The 14,214-nt window shown below is 59.6% G+C and overlaps 5 protein-coding genes across 5 annotated transcripts; all 5 read right to left on the bottom strand.

The window, feature by feature from the left end:
* Window positions 1-14: 14 nt before the first annotated feature.
* On the bottom strand, window positions 15-275 carry LMXM_29_1205 (small nuclear ribonucleoprotein polypeptide e,putative; the record flags this gene model as incomplete). The annotated part of the gene is made up of 1 exon (XM_003877223.1): window positions 15-275. One exon carries the CDS (start codon window positions 273-275, stop codon window positions 15-17), a length of 261 nt encoding a protein of 86 aa, XP_003877272.1.
* Window positions 276-1,800: 1,525 nt separating this feature from the next.
* Window positions 1,801-4,821, bottom strand: LMXM_29_1200 (cysteine peptidase, Clan CA, family C19,putative; the record flags this gene model as incomplete). The annotated part of the gene is made up of 1 exon (XM_003877222.1): window positions 1,801-4,821. The coding sequence occupies one exon, from the start codon at window positions 4,819-4,821 to the stop codon at window positions 1,801-1,803; it is 3,021 nt and encodes a 1,006-aa protein (XP_003877271.1).
* Window positions 4,822-6,416: 1,595 nt separating this feature from the next.
* On the bottom strand, window positions 6,417-8,273 carry LMXM_29_1190 (hypothetical protein, unknown function; the record flags this gene model as incomplete). The annotated part of the gene is made up of 1 exon (XM_003877221.1): window positions 6,417-8,273. One exon carries the CDS (start codon window positions 8,271-8,273, stop codon window positions 6,417-6,419), a length of 1,857 nt encoding a protein of 618 aa, XP_003877270.1.
* Window positions 8,274-9,193: 920 nt separating this feature from the next.
* LMXM_29_1180 (conserved hypothetical protein) lies at window positions 9,194-9,694 on the bottom strand (the record flags this gene model as incomplete). Its single annotated transcript, XM_003877220.1, has 1 exon — window positions 9,194-9,694. The coding sequence occupies one exon, from the start codon at window positions 9,692-9,694 to the stop codon at window positions 9,194-9,196; it is 501 nt and encodes a 166-aa protein (XP_003877269.1).
* Window positions 9,695-12,015: 2,321 nt separating this feature from the next.
* LMXM_29_1170 (hypothetical protein, unknown function) lies at window positions 12,016-14,064 on the bottom strand (the record flags this gene model as incomplete). Its single annotated transcript, XM_003877219.1, has 1 exon — window positions 12,016-14,064. The coding sequence occupies one exon, from the start codon at window positions 14,062-14,064 to the stop codon at window positions 12,016-12,018; it is 2,049 nt and encodes a 682-aa protein (XP_003877268.1).
* Between the last annotated feature and the right edge of the window lie 150 nt (window positions 14,065-14,214).

Genomic DNA, 14,214 nt, shown 5'->3' with positions numbered 1-14,214 from the left:
GCACTGCCTCAGCACTAAACACCGACGGGGTAGATCACGCCGACGTTGTCGCTACGCAGCAAGATCTTGCCCAGACGGTAGCTCTTGTTATTTCGAAGATTCGTCTCGGTCGTATCACCCAGAACGACGTTCATAAACTCGTCGTAGCCGAGCAGGTTGCCCTCCAGCCGCAACTGCGGATCGTGCACGAGCCACACGCATACACGTTGATGGTCCTGCATGAAGCGGTGCACCACCCCCGTGGGGTTTTCCATTTGTCGAGTGTGGGCGCTCATGGTCAACTCCGTCTTTTTCCCTTTTTCTCTTGTTGTTTTCGTGTCGTGCCTCTCAAGCTTCGGTATCGAAGTGATCGTCCTCGGAGAGAGGGGGCGTGGAGAGATGCAACGGCGACACACAGACGCACACGGAAGCAAGCGCTGTCCCCGCTCGGTGGGGGAGGAGGCCCCGTGTTTCGTTGACGGTGCGTTACGTCGTGATCACCAAAGTGGCAACGTTGACGGGGCGGGAGACGTACAGAAAGCCAAAGCGTGAGAAACAGGCAGAGGGACGTGAGATGATGATGATGATACAGTGCATGCCCAAGCAACGATGGAGGTACACATTCAGGTGAGATGGGGAGGGGGGAGGGCGCCATGATGGCCCGGATCCCCATCACCATGTGGGGGGGAAAGGAGGCACACGCGCCACAGCACACCCCAGGGTAAAGGGTGCGCGAGGTCCCCTGCTTGCCTCCTCTGCGCGACCACTCCCCTCCACAGAGAGCAAATCGAAAACGAAAGGCGGAGGAGAGCGTAGAGGAGAACAAAGCGAAGGTGAACCCGCCGCGGAAGCGAAGCCGTCGTTGGCGTCTGCGTGAGTGAGACACACCCTCCCCTCCCCCCCGCCACCACCACCTACCCACACACACGCACACATACACACGCAGCGGCCATATCTGCTCCTTGCAACACCTCTCTTCGCCCCCCTCCATGGTTTCGCTCCGCCTGCGCCTTGCTTCATGAATTTTTTCTTGGCTCCACACGAACACGCACGGACAACTAAAAAAAAAAAATGGGGCGTGAGAGAACAACAAGCACGGCTGAACAGACAACAAAGCACGCCGAGACCAACGAGCAGGCACACATGGACGCAAGCGAACGTTTGGAAAGCGGCAGACGCATCAACACGAGAGAACAAGTACATATATATAATGTATGCATATAAACGGAGGGGTGGCAACTGGAGCAATGCCGGCGACGAGGGGCCTTTTCTACCAGTGCAATTTCATATCATGCCAGCCAAGCCTTTGTTCGCCCCTTCGCCTCCCATGTGATCGACCACCACCACCACCGCTGCCGCCCACCCGACCGCCCCCCCATATCCCGGCGCCAAGTGGCAGGAAGAAACAGGAGCGGCGGAATAAGGCTCTCGAACGCCTGAAAGGGAGAACGAGAGAGTAAAGGGCGGAGGCGGAAAAAAAGGACCCGAGGCCGCAGCTGAGGCCCTGCTGGTGCACAAACACACGTACCCACCATACACAGACAGAGACACACGCACGCACGCACAGGCGGAGTGAGAGAGGTAAAAATAAGTACGGGGAAACAAACGAAAGCACAGCAAGATACGCACGTGAAGATATATATATATATAGCCACACCGTACGAAGCAGCGAGGGAGTGAGGGGAGAGAGACGTTGACGTAGGGCAGGCCGACGCGTGGTTAGCTTCTGACGCGTTCGTGCGCCTCGCTGTTCCCCAGCAAGCAGGGCCCCACTCATGCCCAGACTTGGTGTGGGCACGACGCGCTTGACAGTCCGCGTGCCTACTCGTAGAAGGCGAGGTACACCTCAGCCTCGTGATCGAGCACGTGCTTCTCCTCCACCACGTCGATGTCCTCGTCGTCACAACGGAACCATACATGTGGGCGAGTGAGGTGGCGCACATAGGCAATGTAGTGGCCCCCGTGCAGCGAGCCTCGATGCGTAACGATGCCCACCAGCTGACGCACCAACGATGGCTTCGGAAGGGTGCGCTCACCAAAGGGATCAAATTCGTCTCTCGTGATTGCGCAAATCTTAGCAGCGGGATCTGACGGTTTAGCCTTGCCAGCGCCTCCGTTAGTGATCGTCCAAGGCTTGGCCGCCACCTTGGCAAAGTTGCCGCGATCCCTGTTGGGGTTGCTGACCGGCGTCGCAGTCAAAGAGGAGGTGCCGCCTGAGGTGCAGCCAGAGGCGTCGCCAAAGACGCTGCCGACGCCAGCCACATCCTCAGACGCGTCATCACCTACCACGTTGCCTACCCCCACCCCAGTGTGGATGCGGCTGAGGCCAGTGCTGCTACTCTGCCGTGAGTGCGCCGCCTCGGCGATCCCATGACCGTCATCCAGCATCCTCTGCGTGGTCAGCTTGACATCATCCTTGGCGTGGCGCAGGTACTTGCTAATCAGCTTCTCTGGTGCGGTCGGGAAGCGGCGCTGCAAGAGATGAATCTTCTCCATACGCCTGTAGGCCTCCACAACTTCGCGGCTGGCATACGGGGTGAGGTCAAGGGTGAGCGAGATGCGCACCGGTGTGAGCACCTTGATGAAGTCCTGTACCGTCGGGTCGTAGTGGAAGCGCAGAAGATGCACCGCAAGGCTGCCACCGAGGTGGGAAAGCGAGGTGCGTACCTCGGCCTCGCTGTAGAGCGCGTTGGCATACACGCGCTCCTCTATCTGCGCTTGAGTAAGCTTCTTCCCATTCAACTTGGCCTTCCTCTCTGCCTCAGCCTGGACTGCGGCGAGGGCGTTGTGCCCCTGCTGCTCTTTCTGCGACAGTTTCATGAAGCAGCCCTCGCATGCGTAGCGGTCCTTGCCGCGCAGCGTGGTCGGCGCGAAGAGCGATGCAATACCGTCCTCGATGCTTTTCTCGATGGGGATGGAAAGTGACATGAACATTTCGTTACGCGGGACGCAGTGCTTGCATTGGGAGCAGATCACCTCGGAGAGAAGCGTGCCTTCGAAGCTAACACGGCGCGACGCCCTCTTCTCCTCTTCGCTCCTTCCCTTGTCGAACTCATCCTCGATGCCGTTGAGCAGCGTGATAAGAAACTCTTGGGCATCCTGCTGCTCATCCTCTTCGAAGAGCACGTTGATGTTGCCAATCTGCGTTCGCAGCGAGCGCACGAACGCGAAGACGGCACCGTTGAGCACGTCCTGATACGTCTGATGTGCCAAGTGGTGCAGCAGGCGTGACATGGATGCCGTGAGCTTTCCAGGGCTCTTGGGCGGGTCGAGGCGCAGCAGTGGGTTCGCAAAGATGCGGCACCGCAGCAAGCACTGCAGCACCGAGTTCATGTAGCAAAAGTAGCTCTCATTCGAGAAGCCGCAGATCGCCGCACGGGTGATGACGTGGTCTGTCTCTGTGCGTGACAGCAGGCCAAAGTCACCCGCTGCGTTCGCCCCTGCCGGTGACATATCCGCACCATCGCCGGTGGTGCCTGCATGCCTCGCGCCCGTCGTTGCCATCACTTCGAGGCCGCCGACGAGCTCCGAGGCGCGGCCGACACGCTGCATCTCAGCCAACTTGTGTGCGCGCTTCTGGCTGCGTTGCCGCTCCACCTGCTCCACGTGCTTTTTTGCGGAGTACTCCAAAAACTGCACAGGCACTTCGAGACGCACACCACGAAGCAGAAAGTACGCGAGCAGAGCCGTGAGCTGTCCCAGTCGGCGCAGGTGGACATGACGCGAGATGTCGTTGTCGCACTGCTTGCCATTCAGTCTCACCGCCTGCCGGTCGGCGCATCTGGCGCAGAACATGAGATATGACCAGTTCTCAGGCGGCGAGGAGTGAAACTCTGGCAGAGAGAGGATTTTGTGGGCCCCGACGGGGGTAAGCAGGGCAGATCGGCGCGTCGGGAGGCGGTCTTCCCTTCTATCCACGTAGCTGTTCGATTTTGAGTGTAGCCGAAGTGACCCGTCGAAGGGGCCACTGCTGCTGTACCCGCTGTGAACGCGTGTGTGCATCCCACTGGAGGAAATGCCGAGTGTGTTCCTGCCGCGGTTGAAGCTGTGACTGGTGGAGGTCATGCTGCTGTTCGGTTGAAAGGCACCCGTCTCGCAGGCAGCGCCGCTGTCGCAGATCTCTTCGAAATGCTCGTAGAAGGGGAGCGGCTTCGACAAGTCTACCGTACCCTCCTCGATCTCACGCACCGTCACAGTGGGGAAAAGCAGTCCCCACGACGTCTCCTGTAGTATGTGGGAAGGGTGGGTGCTCACGAAGCTGGGGACGCCGATGAAGAAGGAGTGGTACGGGTAACCCTTCTGCGGCGCTTCGAGGTCGTCGCCGCCCGCCACGGTGCTGCGCTGCTGACGGCTGTAGTGGTGATCGAAAGCGTGATCGCGGCAGTAGCACGAGCCGCAGGTCACGCACAGGTACAGCTCCTTATCCGTCCGCGGTGTGATCGGGAGTTCCTCCTCCTCTGCGGATATGATTCGGGTGTTGTGCTCATGTGCGTGGCAGCTAGAGTGCTGCCTCGACGAAATGGTGCTCAGGTCCGCTTTTGAGCTGCTCTTGGACAAGGTAAAGAGTTTCTTCAACGTGCTGCCAAACGTGGACTTGCCGGATGAACTCTTTTTCTCTGGGGTGCAGCTCTTCGCTGTATAGGTGCTACGCCGGTTCGCGCCGCTGCTGCTGCCGCTACCAGAGGAGCCCTTTATCGACTCCTGCACCGCTGGCGGACCGCATGTTGTGCAGAAGAAGAGCGCCTCCTGAGAACCGCTATGTTTCTTACCGCTTAGCCATTGCTCTATGAATACGCCACGAAAAATGTCGAGGTCGACTTCTTCGACGCAGTAGCACGACATGTCCTTTTTCTTCCGTGGCTCGAGCAAGGAGGACTGCCTGACAGCCGGCCTAGGGAGTCCACCGGCACTCGTGGAGCCGGTGATGATGATGGGTGTGAGCGACAGCTTGACGACGTGTAGGCCCGCTGAAGCAGCGACGGCCTTGATATTCTGGAAGCGAGTGGGAAAGATGAACGAAAAAAAACGAAAATGAGGAGGGAAGAGAGAAGGCTAGAGTCGGTGGGGGAGGGGAGGGAGGGAGGTCACAAGACGTGCGGCTCCAGACGGGACGTCACACCGACACGGCGACAGATACGCCGACACATAGTGCGCACGACAACCATACATGAAACAGACGTTTTTTTGTTCGCTTCGCGCTTGCCTCCAACGCGTGTCCGTTCTCCGCCATGCAGAATAAGCCACACGCCCACCGACACCAGACCCTGCCCACAGGGGCCCCCATCCGCGTCGTGCGAAGCAGAGCAAGAGAGACGCCCGGTACACCAAATGCGCCCGGCCCAGCCACCTGAGAGCACCGCCCCTGCCCCAAACTCTACCCACCCACCCGCGGCCTCGCAGGTCGCCTCACCGCAGCACCGCCCACGGCCCCACCGCCGGCATCAGCAGCGATGAACCGCACTGACCTCCCCATGGCGTAGGGTGCCTGATCCTGGCCCCACCAGAGGTGGTTCGGCATCGTGCAGGGGGATAGGGGAGCTGCTCGGCTCCGTCCCCACATGGTGGGTCGTGCTGGACCCTGAGGATGCGGCGCACTCAGCGGTGTGTGGCCACCTCCCTGCCTGCCTGTCTGCGTCATCCGGGTCGGTGAAAGGAGAAGAGCAACGAAACGAAAATGGGAACAACAACAGAGAGAGGTGAGGCTGGGTGGTGGGGGCGGCGAGGGCAAGAGAGTCCCGAATCCAAGCACAACGGAATCCAGTCAGCGGTGCGCGTCAAGGGCGGGGGAGGGAGGGGGAGGGAGAGGGGCATGATGGTCATACAAAGTGCGAGCAAAGACGCACCCAGGCACATGCTCAAAGAAAGACGTGAAGAAAGACGAGATGATGAAGGCCGCAGCAGCAAAGAAAAGCATCAGAGGAGGCTGGGCTGGCGCACTTCAAAAGGGGGTGGACAGAACGGGAGAGAGAAACGCAAGCGTGTACGCAGCCATGCGGCCCAACAGACACACCCAGGAGCAGCGGCAGTGCGCAAGAGGAGGAGACGTGTTGAGTGGCGCTGAGGGAGCCGACTCGGATCACCCACGTACGACCGCACGCACGCAGAGCGGACCACGACCCGGGGAGGACGCATACAAAAACTCAAAAAAAACGAGAAAGGAGAGCGACAAGACGAGCGGATAAGAAGGTTGTGTGGGTTACTTTACGGAGCTGGTCAGGATGTGTGTGTGTGTGTGTGCGTCGTCTCTCTACTAATGCCCCGTCCCCCGCTCTTACGCTGCAGCAGCAGCTTCTCACAGCAGAAAAGATGAGCTGATAACGGTGGCGCCATCGCCACCACGTGGGATGTGGATGTATGGACTGCCGTGCATAACTGGCCGTCGGCCCTTGTCCTGATCGCGCCATGCACCCCAGCAGACGACTCATATGCACACCGCGCTATGCGCCTGGAACACGCAGCTGCACGGCCAACTCGTCGCGTCCTGCACGCCGAAGCGCACACTGGAACTTCTTCCGCACTGATCGATCTGCGTACGTGTTCATGTCAGCCACAACACGAGGAAACGTAAGGCGGGAGCAAACGTTATGCGTCACGGCGACCGTGTGGCCAATGTTGAGCACCTGGTGCCACCAGCCACTTGGAATGAAGACAAGGTCGCCTGGGAACACCAACGCCTCGACAGGTAGAAGCTCACTCGCAGAACCATTATAGGCCTCGCCGACGTGCTCCTTGCTGAAGGTGCCGCGCACCGCCGAGCCGCTCGGCATTGAGTCGCCTCGCGTGCGGTACCACTGCAGGCACGGCTCTGATGCGTAGTAGTCGCTGTGTATCCACTCCTCCTCGACGCCCGGTGGCACGACGTGTGGAGGGTAAAACGTCACCCGCTTGCAACCGCTCAGCACGGCATTCCATGCAGATGTCCCATGCGGATCTGTGTGGAAAGGGCTACCGCTGCCGTCAGGGCCGACAAGGAGCCATCGGTAGTCGGGGCGATCCTCCTCGGTCATGTACGCAAAGAAGTCCTCCGCAAAGTAGGGCGGAACCGCGTAGTCTGCCCGCAGGGCGGTGGATTTCCGCAGTACTGTCTTGTCAAAGACGTACATCGGCTTCTCAGCGTTGGTGGCGACCTCATAGGCAAGGTAATCCGCCGCCGACATGCGAAAACGGCGACCATCTGCCGTCCTTCCGTTCGCCATGAGCGCCTCAGAGGCAAAGCGGCGAAAGAAGTGTATGTCCTGCCACGTGTCACGCGCAGGCCAGTCCTCCATGCAGCCGGTGAGCACCACGGGGATGTTCGGCGCCTCGTACTCCCGCTGGAACGCATCGACGCTAAGCCTATAGCGGCGGTCCACAACACCCGGCACGCCGCGCAACTCGTCAGGCAGGTGCAGCGGGGCTCGCACGCCGCCGGTGTCGTCGACGGGAGCGGTGGCGTGACCACAACACTGCGGATGGCGCGTGCGGCAAGAGGTCTTCCAGCGAAGAGTGGCAAAGAACTGCACATTGGTGCACCACTGCGGGAGTGGCACGAGATCCAGCAGGCAGGTACCGTACCAGTTGTAGTCGGTGAACTCCGTGTGTGGCCGCACGAGGCGGTACTGGGACTGGCGAAGCGCCTGAAAGGGAGGCCGCAGGAAGGTGCCATCGTGCATGAAGTAGTTGATGGCGCCGACAGATAGACTGAGGTACTTCACGGCTAGCGTTGGTGCATAGAGCTTTCCAAGAACATTTTCTTGCCACACTTTGACACTCATCTCTACTCCCACGGCGGATTCTGCCGCACCTTCGTCGCGTCCGTTGCCAAGTCCCGCTGACACCTCACTCGCGGCGCTGGTGCCCGCGGCACAGGGACTGCACAACTGATCCATCCAAACTGCACTGTCGTCACTGCGCATCTCCCCGTTCGCCTGTAGGCAGGACACAATACGAGGGAGGAAGACATTGAAGCGCAGCGAGGCATCAGCAATACTCCGTGACTGAGCCAGAACAACGGTGCTGGAGCGGCTGCTCTGTCGGTCAGTTCCGGCGCGCTCCGCACGATAGGCACAGACGGTGTACTTCCATGAGCCCCTGAAGGTGAAGAGACCGAGTTTCCGCTGCACGTCGATGTACGGCGGACGCAAGCACAACTCGCGCCAGAGAGGCTCCTCGTTGCAGCGCACAAAGAAGGTCCAGCACACCTCTGAAAGCGTAAGCAGCTCTGGCACATCGAGGTATCGCTGAAGGTAGCGAGCCCACAAGCGCGGCGTGATGGCTTCAAAGACTGGACCGAGCGACGGGCTTGACGAGGGCATAGTGAAAGTGGGGGTGGGGGGTGAACTGCACTTCACCTCGCAGCAGAACTCCTCCTATGTGGGCCTGTAGAGGCGAGGAGCGACGGGTGCCCGTGGCTTTGGGATCCGGAAAGGCGTTTCCGCCGTTCGGACCTAATGCCTAGGTTCGCGATTGAGCGAGAAAGTTCACGCAGAAGGTTGTAAGGTAAAGGAAGGCGAGCCGTGTGCGAGAATAGGAGAGAAGGTGGAGTTACCCAAGCCAGATGGTGCGCCATGAGGATGTGGCGCGTGAGTGCAGCAGCCTCGTTCAGCGTCGAAGGGGTGGCCTTCACGAGCCCCGGAGGCAAGGCAAGCACCGCTTTTATTTTGTTCTTTGCACTTGTTTCCTCTCGGCTTCTGCGCGTTGTTTCCGCAGTAACAAGCCTCGACCGTCGCTGCTGACCAATCCGCGAAGCTCACACCCCAACCCGCGCGAAGAGCATCCAAAGTACATGTGCTTGTGGGGAGACGCATAGAGCGACAGGGGGGTGGGCAACCTATGATAGGCAGCATGTGAAGACGAGTCCCCAAGGATGCAGGGGCCCATCTCTTGGTGGCACACGTGTGTGGGCACAGGCGTGCCGCCTCAAGTGCCTACGCACACACAGAAGGTTTCTTTGCTCGCGTGCCCCTCCCCCTCTCCCAAGGGAACAGAGGGACCGATCTACAACACGCGCGAGACAGCTACAGCGCTGAAAGAATAAGTAGCGGAGACGGCGACAGCTCATCCACGACAAAAGGGCATCGGCACCAGAAAAGAATGAGCACACAAGTGCAGCTCTCGCGCTATCGGACGCTCGTCGGCTGTGTCCACAGCAGCGGACAAGGAGAGATGTGGGGGGGGGGGGGTTGCGGCGCGCGTACTCCTCTTCCGCCCCTCCACCTCCCGTCCACCTCGTTCCCTACCAAAACAACTCCATCCCGCTCCAGTAGGAGTGCCCCAGCGTGATGGCCTCGATGCCGGTGGGGATGATGGAAAAGATGTAAAACACCTGCCAGATGCGTGCGATGTGCGCGGTGGCCTGCCACGACGCAATCAACAGCACCGCCGCCGCGCCATGGCAGGTGCCCTGGAACCAGTTGTCGACACCGAAGCGAAGCGTGCGACTCGTCAAGACGCCCCAAAGGTTGAAGAGCAAGCAGAGGAAGCTGGTGGCAAGGCACAGGTTTGTGACCTGTCGCAGGAAGACGTAGTCCGCCTCCGCGTAGCCGAGCGCCAGGGAGGAGACGCGAATCATGCGATCGCTGCCTTGTGTAACACAGATCAAGGTACTAAAGTGCACGCACCACATCGCTAAGCGGTACGGCACCAGCACCAGCCGATTCCAGTTGCGGAAGATGAGTGGGAGATACGGTGCGGTGCATCGCCGAAAGGCCCGGGCCTCGTGCAAAACGATTGGCATGTTTGAATGGCGGGGACGGAGGAGCTGCTACGATCAAGTCCGTCTGCCACACCTCTTTTTTTTCCTCTCCCTCGGTTGCCTTGTCCTTGTTGTCAGAAGCATGCAGGGGGAGGGGGTGAGTTGCAGCAGGGATATATAGGTGTGTCTGCGTGTCTATGTGTACTTGTATAAAGGTTTATGGGAGTCCGTTAGATCGTGCGTGTGCAGCGACAATTACGGCAAGGCGCGAGGGCCTCTCTGAAGTCGCTAAGCGGTGTGAGCGCCCTGCTAACGCACCGCACGGAGGAGGAGCCGATGCCGCTCAATGTGCGGCAATGTCACGCCAGTCCTGTATCGGAGCTGTGAAGTGCGGGTGCCTCCTTTTGGGAGACGATAATCATAGGCTCGCAGGTGTGGCGCACCGGTCCCAGTGTGTGTGTGTGGAGGGTGAAGGCGAATGGGGACGTTGCGATCGGGTTTAGACGCCCACAAGATGCGGAGAAGGGGATAACGCACCATGAAATAGAAGGGCCGAACGCGCACCGCACAGAGGCCCGCGCATCACCTTGATGCTGGTCTCTGCCGCGCAGTGCACCGCTGCGAGGGAAGAGAGACGCAGTACCGTGGTCTGCAGCACAGACGCGCACCTATTGTTCACGTGCGCCAAGTGCACAAGCCAGTAGGGAGGGGGGCGGAGGGGGGGAAGGGGTGAGGGACGCATATGGAGGGGTGAAAGAAATTGGCCAACCAAAGAAAAGAGTTCTTCCGATGCAGACACCGCGGCATCTCCTGCTGCCATCGCCTACTTTTTCACGTTTTTTTTTGCTGAACCAAATGCCCGCGGACGACGTCGACTGCACAAGGTGAAAGACGCGCCTGATGAGAAGCATACATGACAACAACAACGGAGAACGGCCGAAGGGCACAGCGAAGGGCAACGCGAGATGTCCATCTGCCGCGGTGAAAGAGATGCACAACGGAAGTATGGCGAGCCCAAAAAAAAAAGAGTAGTGGAGGAGGAGAGGAGAGGAGAGAGCGGTAAGACACATGGATGGCGGTGGAGTGATGTACACATGAGCCGGAGAGAGAGACAGGGTCACAACATGGAAAGTCCAACACCGGGGCAATGTCGTAAAGGACACCAGGACTATCTGAGCACGAGCAGGAAAATAAAGGTTAAACACAGAAAAAAAAACGAAGGTCCAGCTTCGCCGCTGTAGCATGTGTGTGTGTGTGTGGTGTGTGTATGTGTGTGAGGGAAAGGAGGGGGGGCGCATCTGGCATATCGACTCTGTAGATGTGCAGCACCTATACCACCATCACCCCCAATCGATGGCTGCGGCTGTTTTCTCTGTCCTTCTTTGCGCTGCAACCGTGGAGGAAGACTGTTAATATATATATAAGATGGACTGGGAAGAAGAGGGGTGAGGCGGGCCTCCCCCACAACACAAAACGCCATCTGCAGGCACACGAGAGCGGAACGCTTGGCACCGGATAATACTAGCAAGCATAAAGAAGGGGCACCCACACAAGATGACATGAAGTGAGGAGCCGCATGGGAACCGATGCGGGCGTACATGCACGTGTACGCGGCCGAAACGACACGACTGCACCGCGAGAGAGAGAAGGTGAGGAGGTGAGGGAGGACGTGCGACGACACCAACAACGAGGACAGCCGACCTGACCCGTACTTTCCCGAACAAAGACAAAAGGAAAACACACACACACACAAAGTAGGGGGGGTGCGCTGTGGAAACACGCGTGAGAAGTCAATAACGAAACCGAAGAAGAAGCGAATGGCGGTGGGGGAGGCAAAACGCGGCATGGCCAATGCGAAGAGAGAAAGAGTGTGAGTGTGGTCCCACACACCCATGCTACATACACACACACACACCACACAATGACGTGTACGCACGCGGAGGCGAGGAAATACGTCCAGGAAAAAATAAACAAAGAGGCAACGCACATGAGAAGCAGCTAATGTGGAGCAGAAGGACTGCAGAGAGGGAGCATGGAAGCGGAGGAGGAGGAGGATGGGAAGGGAGGGAGGGAGGAACTGGACCGACATGCAGGCGGCGCCGCCCCTTGCCCCTCCACCCCTCCCCTCATCATATGTTTGCGTCCCGTTGCGGCTCAGGTATCTGCCGCAGCGAAACAGTCGCGCCTCCACATACGCTCGACTCCCCAGATGGAGAAAGCCAAGCTGTGCGCAAATGGCGAGAACGGTAACGCGAGCGTCCTCCAGCTATGGTGGTGCAAGTCACTCGAATTGCACCTTCTCGAATTCTTGACAAGGGCTTTCCCCCGCACTGTTTCCGGCATTGTTGTCAGCGCCCGCGGCGTCACACAACGTGGAAGCCGCGCTTCTCCATGGCTGCCCGCACAATCTCCGCTTCCTGCTCCTCACGTATCTTCGTGCCAGCCTCCCGTGCAGCAGCGTCGTGTTCCTCCACCTTCTTCCGCTCTTTCGGTGGCAGACCGAGAAGCCAGTCTACCTTCTGATCCTCCACCGCCGCGGCGACGGTGACGCCGTAGTAGTAGCGCGAGTTCAGCCAACGCAGCGGGTCCTCCTGCGCCGCCGGCCAGCGCTGAAACAGACGGGCGTAGATGTTCTGGTACCAGTGCTTCTGTGACCAGGGATTGATGCCACCAAAGTACACGGACTTCTTCCACTTTTGCTTGAGCATCTCGGCAGTCGTCAGGCCCCGGCACATCATGTACACGTGGCCCAGCATGAGCGGAAAGAAAAAGAGGCCGAGAACGAAGAAGCTGATGTACACGATTATCGGCATACCGTACACGTAGCGCAGGAAACGCTGCACGTCCCACGTCGGGTGCAGGTAGCTGAGGCGGATGCCCTGGGCAAAGTTGTAGAGGATGGCGTAGAGGACCATGAAATGCAGGAAGAAGAGCGAGCCGAAGAAGTACGGGTAGTTGTTCCGGCCGATGCAGCAGTTCGTCCACGGACAGTGGTGGTCCATCTCATCGACACAGTTGTCGCACACCTTGCAGTGGCGCGTGCGCGGTCCCTTGGCGATCTGGCAGGTTCTGCAGAAAAGGATCGGGAACTCCAGCGTGGGCACGGCCAAGTCGGACTCGCTCAGGCGTGGGTTATACAGCACTATGCGGCCTTTATCCGTCTCAAAGTACCGCTCCATCGAGTACATGGTTGATCGCCTGTGGTTGAAAACGCTGGCGGGGAGGTCGCCGTCCGCGACAGCGCTGCGGAGGGCCTCGGCGGTGTAGGCGGAGGCGGTGACAGCTGCTCCACTGCCACCACTGCCGCACTTCACTGCTGGAGGCTGCCCTATTGTCTCGGGCAGCGCTTGAAGCTTATCGAGCACCGCCTGCGCATTCGGCGCCGGGATGCGTACAATGAAAATGTCGCCGCGGTCCGTGACATTCTTCAGGCGACGGCGCGGCACAATGCCAGGGTTTGTGAAGGCGCAGAGCGTCACACAGACGATGGTGAGGCCGGAGAGCAGCCACAGAACGACGATGCACTGCCATCCGCTCTCGCCAGCGTAGGCGACGGTCGTGAAAACTGGGTAAACAATGAGGATGCCGTAGATGAAGAGAAGCGCCCAAGCCCGCGGACCGGTCACAGCTTGGATGTTTGTCTTCTTGTCGCAGTTCGGCGCCGGGCACTCCTTCGTGCCGAACACCCTCGAGGCAATCATGCGGCGCGAGAAGGGCCACGTGGGGCCGTAGATGTCCTTCGCGTCGCCCTCAAGTTCCTGGCCGAGGCCGCAGCGCACGTGATCGATCTCGGCTACGCGCGCGCAGTACTCCTCCGCCGTCGTGGGAGCGGGGATGCGTGAGAGGGAGAAGAGAGGCTTGCCGTTCTCCTTCACGCACTCGGTGGCGGACAGCGACGTGGTCGGCCCGTCGTCAGCCGTGATAACACCGTCAATAGCCGCCCCATCCGTCACCTTGCCGCTAACACCACTGCTGCCGCTGTCGCTGCCGCCCTCGCGATACAACGGGTTCAGTACCCAGTCCCCTGTCCCCTCCCCCGGGTACTCGCGCGCCGCATTACCGTGGGACTTCTTCCTCAGACTTGTCGACGTGTCGCCGCGGTAGCCGAAGGCAGGCAGCTCCTCTCGAGCGTCAATGTCGTAGGCGGATTCTCTGAGAGAGGCAGCGGCGCACTGAGAATGGGCTTCGGAGGTGGCAGCCGCTGGCTGCGACTCGTCTGGCCGCTTAGCGTCTGCCAAAGGCAGCGGGTTGGAGTGCGGAGAGGCCGCCGAACCGTTCGGAGTCACCGGGGGAGCAGGGTGCTGAGTGGTCGCCCTGGCGTTCCTTTGGGCCGAAGTGGCGGCCGACAGCCGCTTCATGCTCTCGCCCTCCACGGGAGAGTACAGGAACTCAGCATTGGATGGCTGCGACATGCCCACCGCGCGTTACACGATAACGGGTGCCGGTGGCGCTAAATATAGAGCAGGTATGGCCCAGATAGAAAACAAAGAAGTTGATCCACGCACACACAGCGGGAGCGAAAGTGAGGCGGCACGCAGGCGCACACTTGTCAGCGACACATA

The sequence above is a fragment of the Leishmania mexicana genome, chromosome 29 (genome assembly GCF_000234665.1).
Source record: "Leishmania mexicana MHOM/GT/2001/U1103 complete genome, chromosome 29".
Taxonomy (NCBI): Eukaryota; Euglenozoa; class Kinetoplastea; order Trypanosomatida; family Trypanosomatidae; genus Leishmania; species Leishmania mexicana.
The sequence above is the reverse complement of the archived record's forward strand: the minus strand, read 5'-3'. Positions and strand labels throughout refer to the sequence as shown.